Source organism: Armigeres subalbatus, chromosome 1, assembly GCF_024139115.2.
Source record: "Armigeres subalbatus isolate Guangzhou_Male chromosome 1, GZ_Asu_2, whole genome shotgun sequence".
Taxonomy (NCBI): domain Eukaryota; kingdom Metazoa; phylum Arthropoda; class Insecta; order Diptera; family Culicidae; genus Armigeres; species Armigeres subalbatus.
This window is the reverse complement of record NC_085139.1, coordinates 172,596,901-172,611,967: the sequence shown is the minus strand read 5'-3', so window position 1 is coordinate 172,611,967 and position 15,067 is coordinate 172,596,901. Positions and strand designations below refer to the sequence as shown.

The 15,067-nt window shown below is 40.0% G+C and overlaps 1 protein-coding gene across 2 annotated transcripts in view; it reads left to right on the top strand.

Annotated features, from left to right (window-relative positions):
* LOC134205534 (netrin-B) overlaps nt 1-15,067 on the top strand; it is a 219,727-nt gene that overhangs the window by 106,935 nt on the left and 97,725 nt on the right. For both annotated transcript variants that reach the window (XM_062680827.1, XM_062680828.1), the window contains exon 2: nt 9,419-9,607. In XM_062680827.1, coding sequence (XP_062536811.1) covers nt 9,419-9,607 — 189 coding nt within the window. The remainder of the gene's footprint in view (nt 1-9,418; nt 9,608-15,067) is intronic.

Here is a 15,067-nt window from a genome sequence, read left to right as displayed (position 1 = left end):
ATTTTAATTTTCAGTTAACCACTTCAACATATTTTGAGTTGGTTTAGGGCGCAATCGAATTGAAAAAAGAACCCTGTTTAGATGAGTTTTACAATCCTTCTAGATACTGCCTTGTAGAATCTACCTTGCAATCATACTGATGAACGCCGGCACACAGAACAGGCATTTCAGCTGTCGTTACTTGGTTTTGATATCCTTCAATTAGTTTGTTGTTTCAGTTACATTTTTAGATTGAATTTTCGTAATTAATTAATAGCATTATTGCCGATAAAATAAAATTAATTTAAGATAATTTACTCTAAAACCGAATTTTGCTACGCAGGTTGTCCGACATACCATCTCGACAACTGCGTCGTCAACAAATATTTATAATCAATCACTGTCGCCCAAATTATGCCAAGTTTGGACCTCTTAATCAGATGATGGCCATCTATAATCAACACTGCGAAACTATTGACTACACAATATCTAGGTCGAATCTAAAAAAATATGTTCTTACAAACAGAAATTTACACATCTAAAAATTAAATTACATTACAAAATTATATACTACTTCTTCTTCTTCTTATTGGCATAACATCCCCACACTGGGACAGAGCCGCCTCGCAGCTTAGTGTTCATTAAGCACTTCCACAGTTATTAACTGCGAGGTTTCTAAGCCAAGTTACCATTTTTTGCATTCGTATATCATGAGGCTAACACGATGATACTTTTATGCCCAGGGAAGTCGAGACAATTTCCAATCCGAAAATTGCCTAGACCGGCACCGGCATCATGGTCTTGCTTTGTAGCCGCGCGTCTTACCACACGGGTAAGGAGGGCCCCATATATACTACTTAACCAATCTATTTTTATTTTTATATATTATATTATCGTTATTATAATAGTATTAAGAAAAATGTATATTTATATGTACTAGTCTACGTCGGTTGACGAAATATAGAAATGTAATTGAATAGTTTAATCCAATCACAACGGCACTGGGAATCGAACCCAGCCACCCTCGGCATGGTCTTGCTTTATAACCGCGCATCTTACCGCTAGGCTAAGGAGGGCCCCTATTCTTGGATACAGAAGTTAAATTCTTAAACTGTGACTAGAATTCAAACTTTCCAATTAAGTACACAGACGTATTAGGGTTGGTTAACAGGTGTCAGGCCATTAGGCCAAAGGCCATTTGGCCGAACGGTCATTAGCAAAAAAAAGCAAAAATTGAAAAATGAGAAATGCTTTCTTCACCTTACCCCTTCTTCCTATTCCCTTCTTCTATCTGTCTTCTTTTTCCTTCTTCTTCCTTTTTTCTATTTCGTTCTTCCTTTTTGCTCCTTCCTATTTTATTCTTCTATGCTACAGTGTCGACCCGATTTTGTCACTCCCCGATTTTGTTTACTCCCGATTTTGTCTACCCCCGATTTTATCAGGTCCCAGTTTTGTCGCCCCAAAAATTTTAGTCGTTCTTTTTTATTTTCGTAAATAAAACCGCAAACAACATGAAATAAATTTTACCGCATGGAATTTTCTATGAATAACTTTTCAGTCCTGCGAAGGATTTCGTAAGCATTTTCAACAAGAAATAACAAGTACCGTTCACGCATTTTGCCTTTCCTAGGCATTAACTAATTCATATTTGTAAAATAAATTAAAAAATTGAAAATATTTTTTCCCCGATTTGGTCACATGCCCCAATTTCTGTCCTGTCGAGCAGATTTCCTGCAACGCTACGATGTCGAAGTTGCTAAGCAACTTGTAGCTCAATATTCCAAGCTTCCAACCGTGATCCTTTATTCGTCACCTAGGTTGTTGCTGATTGTATCGAGTCGTATTATATCTTATGTCGATCTTAAATTTTTTTTTGCAGGCCGTTTATGGGGTCTGTGCAAACCTCCTGTATCGTCGGAGAGCCGTCAGGTCTGTTTAGTGTCCCACCTAACACCAGGGCTTGGGCTTGTGCGCTTTGAGCGGCACACGGTCGCTTTGGCGGAACCTGCTTGCGGATACATGCAGCTTTTTATTAAAGTTCAAAAGAGCCCACAGTCAAACCCCACAACATTCACTCAGGCACTGTGACGATATACGAGCGTCACCATTTTCGTGAAATTAGTTAATTCCTTAATTTGATATCACCAGATCCTTTCTGAAAAAAAAAAATATCGGCACGAGAATTGAACATAAGTACACTTATCAAGAGCCCAACACGTTATCAATCAGCTATCTTTGATTTTCGTTCAAGTATTTTTAGTTTGTGACCATTTAGACAGAAAGTGTGTTCGGATGACCAATAAGGAACTAAACCGGCACACAATTTGTAGTAGGTATTATGCGGGTGAATGTACATTAGAGTGATTCAAATTTTGACTGTTTTGCTCCCCTATGCTTAAACGATGGCATTTGCCATTTTAATAATCGTCCTAAAGTTTTAGCTAATTTGGATGTAATTTGATTGAGCACAAGTAGTTTGAAGCTTGTATGAAAATTACTATGAAAACAGTAACTTTTGTGAAAAACCGTTCCCCATCAATGTCCATTAGGCTCTAGAAATGTATGAATACATTAACAATATAGGAAATTTAACAAGGGAAGATATCGTCGTTGTTGCTAAACGATTTGATGCTGGCAATAAAAGTTATTATGGAAATACTGAATTGAATTAACACGTAAAAGAATAACATCAATATCAATAATGAGCATTTCTGTTTTCTTTATAATTTTGCTTATAAGAGTCAGATTGCCTCGCAACAACAACTGACTTTCAGCTAAGGATCTATTCCATGATGACGATGCGTTAAATATATTCAAATGTATTCTGGGCTGCTTCACGAAACAATTCTTTACATAAGTGGAAATTCTCATAGTAATTTTCATACAACCTTCAAACGGCATGTGCACAACCAAATTACATCCAAATCAGTTAAAAATTTGGGAGGACTATTAAAATAGCAAAAACAATCGTTTAAGCACAGGGGAGCGAAAAAGTCAAAATTTGAATCACTCTAATGTACATTAAACGTGAAATAGAAAATTACAATAAAAATATTAGGACTGTTTTACTCATCAGAAAATATTAACAGATCTGTTTTGAGAAATGTCGGTGTATAATAACGTGATGTGGGAAAGAAACAAATATATGAAATATTAAATGTTTATGTTAAAAATGAATTATACAAAAAATGTTATAGTCATAACATGAAAATATGATATTCAAATGTGAAAAAAGCATGGCATGTGCCTGGTATCATAAGGCCGTAACTGCATCATCGGTTTCATCTTTCGCTAATAACTCAAATGAAACTAAAGTTACAACAGTGTTTGATACGTTTGGCGCAAGATGCAATTACGACGGCTGCAACGACGGCTTAAACACTGACAAATGGAGAATCATTCAACGAAGAATTCTGTATGAAAAACACGTTGAATGGTTCTTCACGGTTGATGAGGCCTCCATGCAGCATTTCAAACAAAGCAATTTCTTCATCAACTACAAGTTTGGTCAAACAGCTCTACGCAAAAAAGGTATGTACAAACCTGACACAAATGAAGTGGTTGAATCGAGTGACGATCCAAAAAACAAGGAGCCTGCCAGTTGCATTCGTTCTGGGAACAAAAAGAATATTAATGTCCCGGAAACGAGCGGAACAGATGGCAACTTGGTGATGGTAAGATCCTCGAACAATTGCCATGAATTCAGCCAAATATCTGATTTCCCTAAAAATCAGGAATGTATGAATACCACAAATTTACAGCTTCATTCTGGGACAACTGAGATCTTATGTCGCTCTGGGCCCTCGATGGACCGGAAAACTTGCAAGAACTCAAATGACCAGAAACCGTCCGGTAAATCATCGGACTTCAAGTTCTCAGATCTTCCTATGGACCGGAATGTCTCTGGGCCATCAAAGGACCAAGACATTCCTGAGTCTTCGAAAAACCACAAATTTAGGCTTGAGAAAGTCCAGACTCACTCTGGGCCTTCAGAGGATCGGAAGTTGTCCGGTATATCAACGGACTTAAACTTCTCAGGCCCCTACATGGACCAGAATGTCTCTGGACAATCAAAGGACCAAAACCTTCCCTGGTCTTCGAAAACCCAGAATAAATTTGGGCCTACAAAAGGACAAACTCATTCTGGGTCTTCAAAAGACCAGAAATTGACTGGAATTCAAAAAATTCAAAAACGTCTTGGGCCTTGAAAAAAAGACCAGATGTACTTAAGAGACAAATAACCGAAAAGGAGTGGATGGTAAGTCCTTTATGAAAGTTGTAAACCGGAAAAAAAAAATAAAAATAATATAAGTAATGAAGAATACAATAAAGTTCATTCAAATAAACCTGCATCACGCCAAAGGAGCAACTGCAGTCCTTTGCCGAAGAATCATCAAAGACAATGTCGATGTAGCGCTTATACAAGAACCTTGGGCTAATAAGAACAAAGTTCTTGGATTCGCTACGCAGACATGCAAACTCATTTACGATGAGAAATGTCTTAAACCTCGTACAGCTATCGCAATAAAAGGAGGGATTAAATTCGTTCCAATTACACAATTCATTACTAAGGACTTGGTTGCAATTCAGATGGAGATTCCGACCACTCGGGGAAAAACAGAAGCTTATATCGCCTCAGCCTACTTCCCTGGGGACGTGGACACTGTACCTCCTCCAGAATTGACAGAGTTTATCTCGTTCTGTAAAATACATAATAAACACTTTATTGTTGGTTGTGATGCAAATTCCCACCATACAATCTGGGGAAGCACCGACATTAATAAAAGAGGTGAAGACCTTTTTGAGTACATATCTTCGAATAATATCGATTTATGTAATAAAGGGGATCAACCTACATTTGTAACTAGAGTTAGACAGGAAGTATTGGACTTAACAATCTGTAGTCCAATGCTTTCAACAAAAATAGAAAACTGGCATGTATCGGAGGAAGAATCATTATCCGACCACAAACACATTGTGTTTGATTATAATGCTGGAGAAATAATCAAAGTGAGCTACAGAAATCCTAGGAATACCAACTGGGAAAGATATAATGAAAAGTTACAATCTGAAAACATAAATTTGAGCGATCCGATTGAATCCGTAAGACAACTTGACAATATTGCAGAAAATATAACTGAAAATATTAGAAATGCTTATATGAGTAGCTGTCCAATCAAGAAAGAATTCTCAACTAGAGATGTTCCTTGGTGGAACAGAACCTTGAATAAGCTAAGGAAAAAATCTCGACGGCTTTTCAACAGAGCAAAAACTTCTGGTGAATGGGACCAGTACAAGGAAGCTCTTTCAATGTACAACAAAGAAGTAAGAAAATCAAAAAGAAAAACATGGAGATTTTATTGTGAAAACATGGAAAAAACTCCAGATGTAGCAAAACTACAGAAAGTACTTTCAAAAGATCATTCTAATGGTCTGGGAAACGTTAAGAAAGCAAACGGTAAGTTTACTGTTAACTCAGAAGAAACTCTTGAAATTATGATGGAAACTCATTTCCCTGGTTCAAATTTAATTCAAAGTGAAGATAGAATAAGTGAAGAAACTGATGAAAACTTTTGTCCAAATGGGACTATAAGTAACAATTCAGCTGCACTTAACACTATCTTCACACGGTCTGAAGTTGAGTGGGCAATGAACTCCTTCGACCCTTTCAAATCTCCAGGGAGGGATGGTATTTTTCCTGCACTTCTTCAGAAGGGCGGAGAAGTACTACTTGATTCTCTCACCAATGTATTTAAAGCTAGTCTAGCACTTGGCCATATACCCAAAATATGGTCCCAAGTTCGAGTTGTCTTTATTCCAAAAGCAGGAAAAAGAGACAAAACAAATGCAAAATCATACAGGCCAATAAGCCTTACATCGGTTATGCTGAAAATAATGGAAAAAATAATTGACGAACATATAAAATCAAAATATCTTAAAACAAACCCCCTAAGCAGACATCAGTTTGCCTATCAAGCAAACAAATCTACTGTCACAGCTTTGCACAAACTAGTTTCAAAAATAGAAAGCGCCTTCAACGCCAAGGAAATTGCCCTTGTAGCATTTCTCGATGTAGAGGGCGCATTTGATAATGCTTCTTATAAATCTATGAAAAAATCGATGGAAAAATGAACTTTGAAAAGATAATTACAGCCTGGATTATGGAAATGCTGAATAATAGAAAAGTATATGCCGAATTGGGAGACTCAATTATAAAAATCAAGACCACTAAAGGTTGTCCGCAGGGAGGTGTATTATCTCCTTTGTTATGGTCTCTCATAGTTGATGATCTTCTAAACAAACTAGTAGAACAAGGTTTCGAGGTTATTGGATTTGCTGATGACGTTGTCATAATAGTTCGAGGAAAATTTGATTCGATAATCTCTGAAAGAATGCAAGCTGCATTGAACTGCACTTTGCAATGGTGCTTTAATGAAGGCTTAAATATAAATTCTGCAAAAACTGTTTTAGTTCCATTCACTCGTAGAAAAAAGTTTACGCTAAAAAGCTTGACAATTGACACAACAACTCTAAAATATTCTTCAAGTGTTAAATACCTGGGTGTCATCTTAGATGATAAACTCAATTGGAACTTACACATAGAACACGTAGTTAACAGAGCTACAAACGCTCTATGGATAAGTAATAAAACGTATGGAAAGAAATGGGGACTGAAACCTAAAATGATTCATTGGATATATATGGTTATTGTACGACCCAGAATAGTATACGCATCATTAGTTTGGTGGCCGAAGATAAACCAAAAAACGACACAATACAAATTGGACAAAATACAACGTTTGGCTTGTACGGCCATAACAGGTGCAATGCATAGTACACCATCGAGAGCATTAGAAGCAGCTCTTATAAGCTACCATTGCATCAATACGTGAGAATGGAAGCTGAAAAATGTGCACTAAGATTACGAAGATGTAACGAGTTTTAGATGGCAATCTTTTTAGGACATCTTAGTATACTGAGAGATTTTCCTATTAATCCAATCGTAGTAATGAACAAAGACTGGATGGAAAAAGAGGCTGAACCTAGATATACCATACAAAGTAGTTCAAACAGACCGCCAAATATGGGAATTAGGGGAACCAAATATTCCACCAGGATCGATTAAGTTCTACACAGATGGATCAAAAATGAATGACAGTTCTGGAGCAGGAATCACAGGCCCAGGACTAAACTTATCAATACCAATGGGAAAGTGGACTACTGTTTTCCTTGCAGAAATATATGCAATCTTAGAATGCACATTCGTATGCTTGCAAAGAAAATACAGACATGCCCGGATTTGTATATTTTCAGATAGCCAGGCCGCTCTAAATGCATTAAAATCATTCAAATGCCAATCTAAATTGGTTTGGGAATGCATAAAATTGTTGAAACAACTAGCTATTTTAAACCAAGTGCATCTGTACTGGGTGCCGGGACATTGTGGCATCGAAGGAAATGAAAAAGCGGATTTACTCGCAAGACAAGGTTCAAATGTCCAGTTCATAGGGCCCGAACCTTTCTGCGGAGTCTCTACATGTGTTATACAAATGGAGATTAAAAACTGGGAAGATAATACTATACAGTCGAGCTGGATTGCGTCGAAAGCCTTAAGACAGGCTAAACAGTTCATCACTCCAAACAAGAAAATGTCGAATAAATTGTTGAGCCTGAAAAAAAGTTCTCTGAGAATAATTATTGGTTTGCTTACATTGTCATTGTCATTGTCCGGCAAGATATCATTTGAAAAAGATAAACAGAAGTCAAACTGATATCTGTCGCTTCTGTGATTGTGAGATTGAGACCTCTCAACATCTGCTGTGTGATTGTTCAGCACTATTCGTGCGAAGAAAGAAGTACTTTGAGAAGGGCATATTAAGTCCTATCGATATCTGGACAGCAAACCCCAATGTGGTAGTGAAGTTTATAGAAACGGTTGTACCAGATTGGGGTTCTTCGCATCGACAGACAATGGCGGTAACCCTAAATGGTAACTAGCTATTCTGAGTAGATGCAACACTAAAAAGGGGTATACCACAATAGATCAACGTAATGGTCGCAGTGGTTAAAATCCCAACAAAAAAAAAAAAAAAAAAAATGCGATCATTCTTAACACGCAAAGCACTTAATTCTTCCTATTCTTAAATCTAGACTTCAAGAAAATCAAGACCTAAAAATTAAAAAAGATCCAAACATGCTTTAAATTTATAGATAAAAAATCTAATTACTATGTCTGAAACTTGATTATGCATATGTACAACATGTGATAGATTTAGTTCGGAAAAGGTAAGGCATGCGAACTGGGGTCGTGGGATCAAACCCCACCGAAGGGGCGGTTACCCTCCAATACCTTTTCCGAACTAAATCTATCACATGTTGTACATATGCATAATCAAGTTTCAGACATAGTAATTAATTTCCACTCCGGGTGGCTTAATACCCGGCATATAGGCAATTAACTTTGAATGTACTGATAAAAAATCTGTTAAATCTTTAATTTAAACATCTAACAATCTTAAAATCCAGACAGGGGGGAGTTCGAATCACCTTGTTTTTGTGTGGCGTAACTGATGCACAAAACCAAACGGCAATTGTCTCTATAGTCCTATAAGAGGAGTGCCGCTAAGTGTCAAAATTGGAACAGAATCATCTGTCAGTTCCATATAAACGCGCGTTCCTAATGAGCAGCAGGCGTGCCAAATGCGACCATGCGACCCATGGTGGCACTCTTCTTATAGGACTCTACAGCGTACAACATTTGGGATTGGGAGTGTACATATTGTGTTTATGCCACAATTGATATTCTACCTTACATTTTGTGCTGCTTTATTGTCAAATGTTGTGCAATATGTGCCAATCGGTATTATTTTGGACGTAAATTTTGTAAGATACCCTTGAATACAAATAAATAATTCCGACCAATCCTAAAGCTTCCTGCTTACTCTCTTTTTGCTGTCAGCTCCCATTAAACTTACACAAATAGACGGTACCAGCAAGACGTTTTTCCACAGCCGGAAATTAAAGATTAAAAAGGTAACACAATCTTTCTTACACTTCCTCGTGTAGGAACCTACTTTTCTGTACATAAGCATCACTTTGCAAGCTGCAGAGCGCAACCCACCATTCCCCTTGCTTCCACTCGGTGGAGATCTTGCGTGATTTCTACATGATGGATGGTATACGAAGAGCCACCGTCAGGAAGTTAATACATTTTTCATAAGTCACACTGATCCGAGCGGTATGAATAAGAACAAGATAAACATCCGTGGGCCGTCTCCATTGTAAAACGTGCAATTTCCTTCATTTCCTCCGGTGCCAAGCGCCGCGCCAGCCGCCGTCAAAAGGCGGCACCCTTCGCATCGTGCGACTAGCTGCTCGTTAAGTATTTTGTCACCGGAATGATCTCTTTATTATGTGTTGTGTGTTGGTTTATTTACAGTGTGCAATTGCAACGGTCACGCACGGCGCTGCCGCTTCAACATGGAGCTGTTCAAGATGTCGGGCCGGATCTCCGGCGGTGTTTGTCTCAACTGTAGACACGCAACCACTGGCCGCCATTGTCATTACTGCCGCGAGGGATACTATCGGGACGCCACCAAACCAATCACGCACAGGAAGGTGTGCAAACGTGAGTATAGAAGCATTTAGGTATTATATTTTCAATCGATTGAATGTGAAGCCAGAATTAATGCTCCTATCTATCCGTAACTATCCGGAATATCAAAGTGAATCAACAATCTCAAGGTAGAATCAACTCAGCGAACCAAATCAACCCTTTAACCAAGAAAAACGCAATTTTCAATTATTGTACTTTTAATGACGGCAGCTTATATTGTACTGTTTGTAAGACGACTGTGTCTTTAGCATTTTAGTATTAATCGTCTGCTCAGTCTTTAATTCAGTGAAACGAATATGTTATTTATCCGACGTTTCTATTAGAGGATTATATACATATAGGATATTTCTCCCTGAGGAACAAACAATCCCCGTGTCAGAACGACGGGTAAATAACATAGTTGTTTCACTCATTTATTATAAGAAAAAAGTGTGTATTCTTCATTTAATAAAAATCAGGCTGGAATGGAGGAATTCAGCTCGGTTCAAGGCTGCACGTCGCCAACCATAGGTAGTCTACGGAGGGTCCGCAAATTATCTTCCAGCTGATCGATCTACAAGGCACGATGCGCTCCTCGCCTTTTTGTGCCAATCGGATTCTTATCGAGAACCATTTTCACTGGCTTACTGTTAGGCATTCTGACCACGTGCCCAGCCCATCACAGTCGTCCGATTTGTACGATTGAACGAAGGATGGTTCTCCTAACAGTTCGACTACCGGTTTAATTAGCTGGAGGTGCAGCCTGGGCACTATTGTCCTTCTGACATCAGCTAGAGTGAGGAGGTACGCCTCGAGCGTCTGTTCACCAGGAGGTCCGGTCAAATAGCGTCTACCTGGTACCCAGCGGCTGATCAACCAAATGCTGTATCGCGTCAGCTATACCTAAGGTGGCAGCCCCACCAGAGCGATGTAGGTAACGCGACCCCGGTAAGGTAGCTTACTGAAGCCTCTCAAATACCACGAAAAATGGAGATAGAAGAAAAAGAGAACGTTATTTTTGGCAACCGACCCGGCAACGAAATAAGGACTATGATTGAAAACTCGTTACCTGGAATGTCAGGACCTTAAACGAACATGGACGAGTGAGCCTTGTGGCTCGTGAACTGCAGAAGGTTGGAGTGAATGTGGCTGCTATTCAAGAAGTCCGATGACCTAGATCCGGAGAACGTGAATTCCGAGCCGTGTACCCCACGACCAACACTGCATTTAAGTATAACATCTATCACAGCGGCGGCGGAAAAGCAGAGCATGGAGTTGGTTTCGTAGTGATGGGCAAGCACATGAAGCGAGTGATTCGGTGGAAACCCATTAGCGAACGAATCTGTGTGTTGAGGATAAGGGGCAAATTCTTCAATTACAGCCCAATCAACGTTTACAAACGATAAATCTGACAACGTGAAGGACACGTTTTATGAATGTCTTGATAAAGCCTATGGAGAGTGCCCAAAGCATGACGTGAAAATTGTTATCGGAGACGCTAACGCTCAGGTCGGTAGAGAGGATTTTTTTCGTCCCATAATTCATAGGGAGAGCCTTCACCCTACCATGTTCTGGTAGATGGGCGCCATTTATCGGATGTTATCGATGTGCGGACATTCAGAGGTCCGAACATTGACTCTGATCAATACCTCGTTGCCAGTAAAATTCGATCACGGTTGTCAACTGTATCGAACGAAAGATCACAGCGAACGGTGCGTTACAATATCTAACGATTGTCGGCGGAAGGAGTATCGGCTGAGTACCACCAGAAGCTCGACGAACGGATAAGTGCAATCAACGTTAGCGACAACATTAACGATCTATGGAAGTCGATCCATGGAGCAGGGAGCACCAAGGATGTTATCGATCATTTAGTAATCTGCGTTCGATCATTTAGTGATTTGTCAATAACTCATTCCACCGGCCTAATTTCAAAATGTGTTGTATGGTGGACTTTTAGTGCGAAGGTTTTTCTACAACTCTCCTTAACAGGTCGATGTTCGAATTCCACTGTTAAAGGAGTTACGGTGCTAGTTTCTGTATTTATACTAAGAGATAACAAAATATGCAATCATTTAGTCTAAGTTACTGCTACTAGCGCTATAGCTCCGTTAAGTGAAATTGAAACAACGAACTGTTAGGCAGAGTTAGCTTAGCTTAGCTTAGCTTAGACTGACTGTACATATCAATGGTTGCTACTCCGCGATTGATCAGAACTGGTGCAAATTGCACTACGATCCAAGTGAATAGTGGTTGGGATTTACCAACTATTCTCGAAGTGCACGTTTCAGCAGCTCGCAAATGTTGATCAATAACGGCGCCGGCCAAGTCCTTACAGTCAGTTGAGAAAGGGAGGGAATGTGAGTGTGTGGTAATTGTTGCTACTAGAGACCGAGAATACCTCTGCATCTCCACATTTACCACGGGAAGGAAGTAGTGTTAGTTGGGTGGGGTAATCAGTAACATAGATCGGGATTCACTATGGAAAGTGATGTGACCTACGAAACTTCTACATAGCAGTATTAGCATTTCCTTAATTTGTTCAATTGTTCATTCTTCGCGAGAATAAACAATCAATCGCTCAAAGTGAGCGATTGTTCATTTGAATTTCGGATTAGGCGCCCGCGTTATCATTTCATTAGCGTAAGAAAAGTAAAAAAGAAACAGGATTAAAATTGAAAATAATTGATAGTAATCGGAAAGCTAATGTTATTCAGCCTTATTTTATCTCTATTTGACGTTAAATAAGAATGTAAATTTACGTTCATTTTACATGTCGTTTATTTTGCATTACTTTCGCGCGCGTGTGTGTGTCACTTGCCTTGACCAGTATACCGTAATCAGGATCTCACTGGTATTAATCCTGATGTGCCGGTTGGCACTCGTGTTGGGCTTGTGCGCTTTGAGCGGCACACGGTCGCTTCCCAGTCTACATAAAATCGCACATGGTGCAATACAAGATGCTAAATTGGAGACGATATACATACATGTTGTGTGGAAAAGTACCTCTATCGCCTGCACTTCAGCATCCTACTCGACACCATATACGTTCATGTGTTGACTCAAGCCCTTGGACATAGTCCCTGCTGCCCCTCGAACTGTTAGGCAGAGTTGTAGAAAAACCTTTGCACTAGATGTCCACCATACAACACATTTCGAAATTTGGCCTCTGGAATCAGTTATTGGCAAACTACTAAATGATCGAAGACAGATTACTAAATGATCCATAACATCCTTGGGGAGCACAACAGCACGAGAAGTAGTAGGCACTGAGGCACAGAGGCGACCCAGGACGGGTTGGTTCGATGTGGAGTATCAGAGAGTCCCAACAAACATTGGAGACGAATGAAGCGCTTATACAGCCAAAAATAGACTTCTTCAGCTGAATAATTAGCTTATTCAGCTTAAATTGTTTGTTGGGAGTGACAGACGAGAAGAACGTTGCCAGACGCCGGATGTTGGTGTCGGGTACCCGATCGAATAGAGATCGGTACAAGGAAGCAAGAGCAGCCGAAAAACGAACCCACCGCAGGAAGAAAAAAGAGTACGAAGAACAAGTTATTAATGAGGTGCAGGAAAAAATGGAGCAAAACGATATGCGGAGGTTTTATGAGTCTGTCAATGGCGTGTGGAGAAAGACAGCGCCATCTCCCGTCATGTGCAACGACCAACAAGGGAATTTGCTGACAGATAAAACCGAAGTGGCTGCCAGGTCGAAGCAACACTTCGAGACTTTGTTGAATAATGGAAGTGACGGTGCATCGGTGAGCAGAACAAATATTAGAGACGATGGACAAGCTGTGGAGTCGCCTACACTAGATGAGGTTAAAAAAGCTGGTAAAGAGCTAAAAAACAACAAGGCTGTCGAGAAGGACCAGCTCCCAGCTTAACTTCTCAAACATGGTAGTGAGCAGATTCATGAAGTTCTGTACCATATTATGTCGAAAATATGGAAAGACGAAGAAATGCCTGCTAGCTGGTTTGACGGCCTCATTTGCCCTCTGTTTAAGAAGGGGCACAGACTGGAGTGCGCCAATTACCGAGGAATAACCCTCCTCAATTCGGCGTACAAAATTATGTCCCGTATACTGTTCAACAGAGTGAGACCGCTTGAAGAGTCCTTCGTCGGCGAATACCAAGCAGGTTTTCGTGAGGGCCGATCAACGACGGATCAAATGTTTACCCTGAGACAAATCCTTGATAAATTCCGGGAGTACAACTTGCAGACACATCATCTGTTTATTGATTTCAAGGCAGCGTACGATTCAGTGAAACGGAATGAATAATGGAAAACTAGGCTTGAACATGGTTTTCCGGCGAAACTGATACGGCTGATTCGTATAACGTTGGACGGATCGAAATCAAGTGTAAGGGTTGCGGATGAAATATCGACGTCCTGTGTTACCTTAGATGGATTAAAGCAGGGTGATGCACTCTCGAATCTACTGTTCAATATAGCGCTCGAGGGAGCGATTAAGAGAGCTGGTGTGCAAAAAAGCGGTACCATTATCACAAAATCGCATATGCTCCTGGGATTTGCGGACGATATCGATATTATCGGGATTGATGGCCGTGCCGTGGAAGAGGCTTTTGTGCCTTTTAAGAGGGAGACAGCGAGGATTGGACTCACGATCAATACCAGCAAAACGAAGTACAGGGGTTAGACAAAAAGGTTGAGATAGGCAAAATTTTGTCGAAGTTCAAATTAGCATAACTTTGCGTAGAATGATCCGATTTCGATGAAACCGGGATCTTCGGACGCGGAAACTCTTCTAGTATACTGTCCTTATTTGATTGCCCCTTGGCCACCGCAGATGTTCCGGGTTTTCCGAGGATATGTTAAAAATGTATTTTTTCTTCTGCTTGTCGTTTTATCTGACGTTTACTGCCATCATGTTTTACACTCTCCCTGGAAACTAGAACTAATATGCTGACCAATGCTGGCTGCAGATCAAAAATTCGTTTGGTATACGCAAAGATATGGCCATTTTCGTAAAATCGGTACGGGATTGGCCATACACTCTGAACAAATGTCACTTTCGCAGAACACCCGGAACCTGTTACAAATTGGCCAGAGAGTCTTACAGTCACCATAATGTATCTTTAATAAAGATCCTATATTCATCGGCTTGGGAAAACATTAATTTTGACACCCATATACGCATAGTGCCAAAACCGGCCCCTCCTGGAAGGCCCTTGGAACCTGCTATAAGGGTGGCAGTGGACACTAACATTCTGGAAATGTTCCGGTAATCATCGTTTCGCAAAGCCATGAAGATAGATACCCATATTTGCATTATTCCGATCTGTTATCATTTCATCATGTTCCCGGAACCGTTTTTACGGAAATGGCCATATCTCTGCGTAGTTTTGATGGATTCTCGATCTACAGCCACCATTGGCCGGCATATTAGTTCTAGTTTTTGGAGAAAGCATAAAACACGATGAAAGTAAACGTCACATAAAATGACAAGCAGTCGAAAAAATGCATCT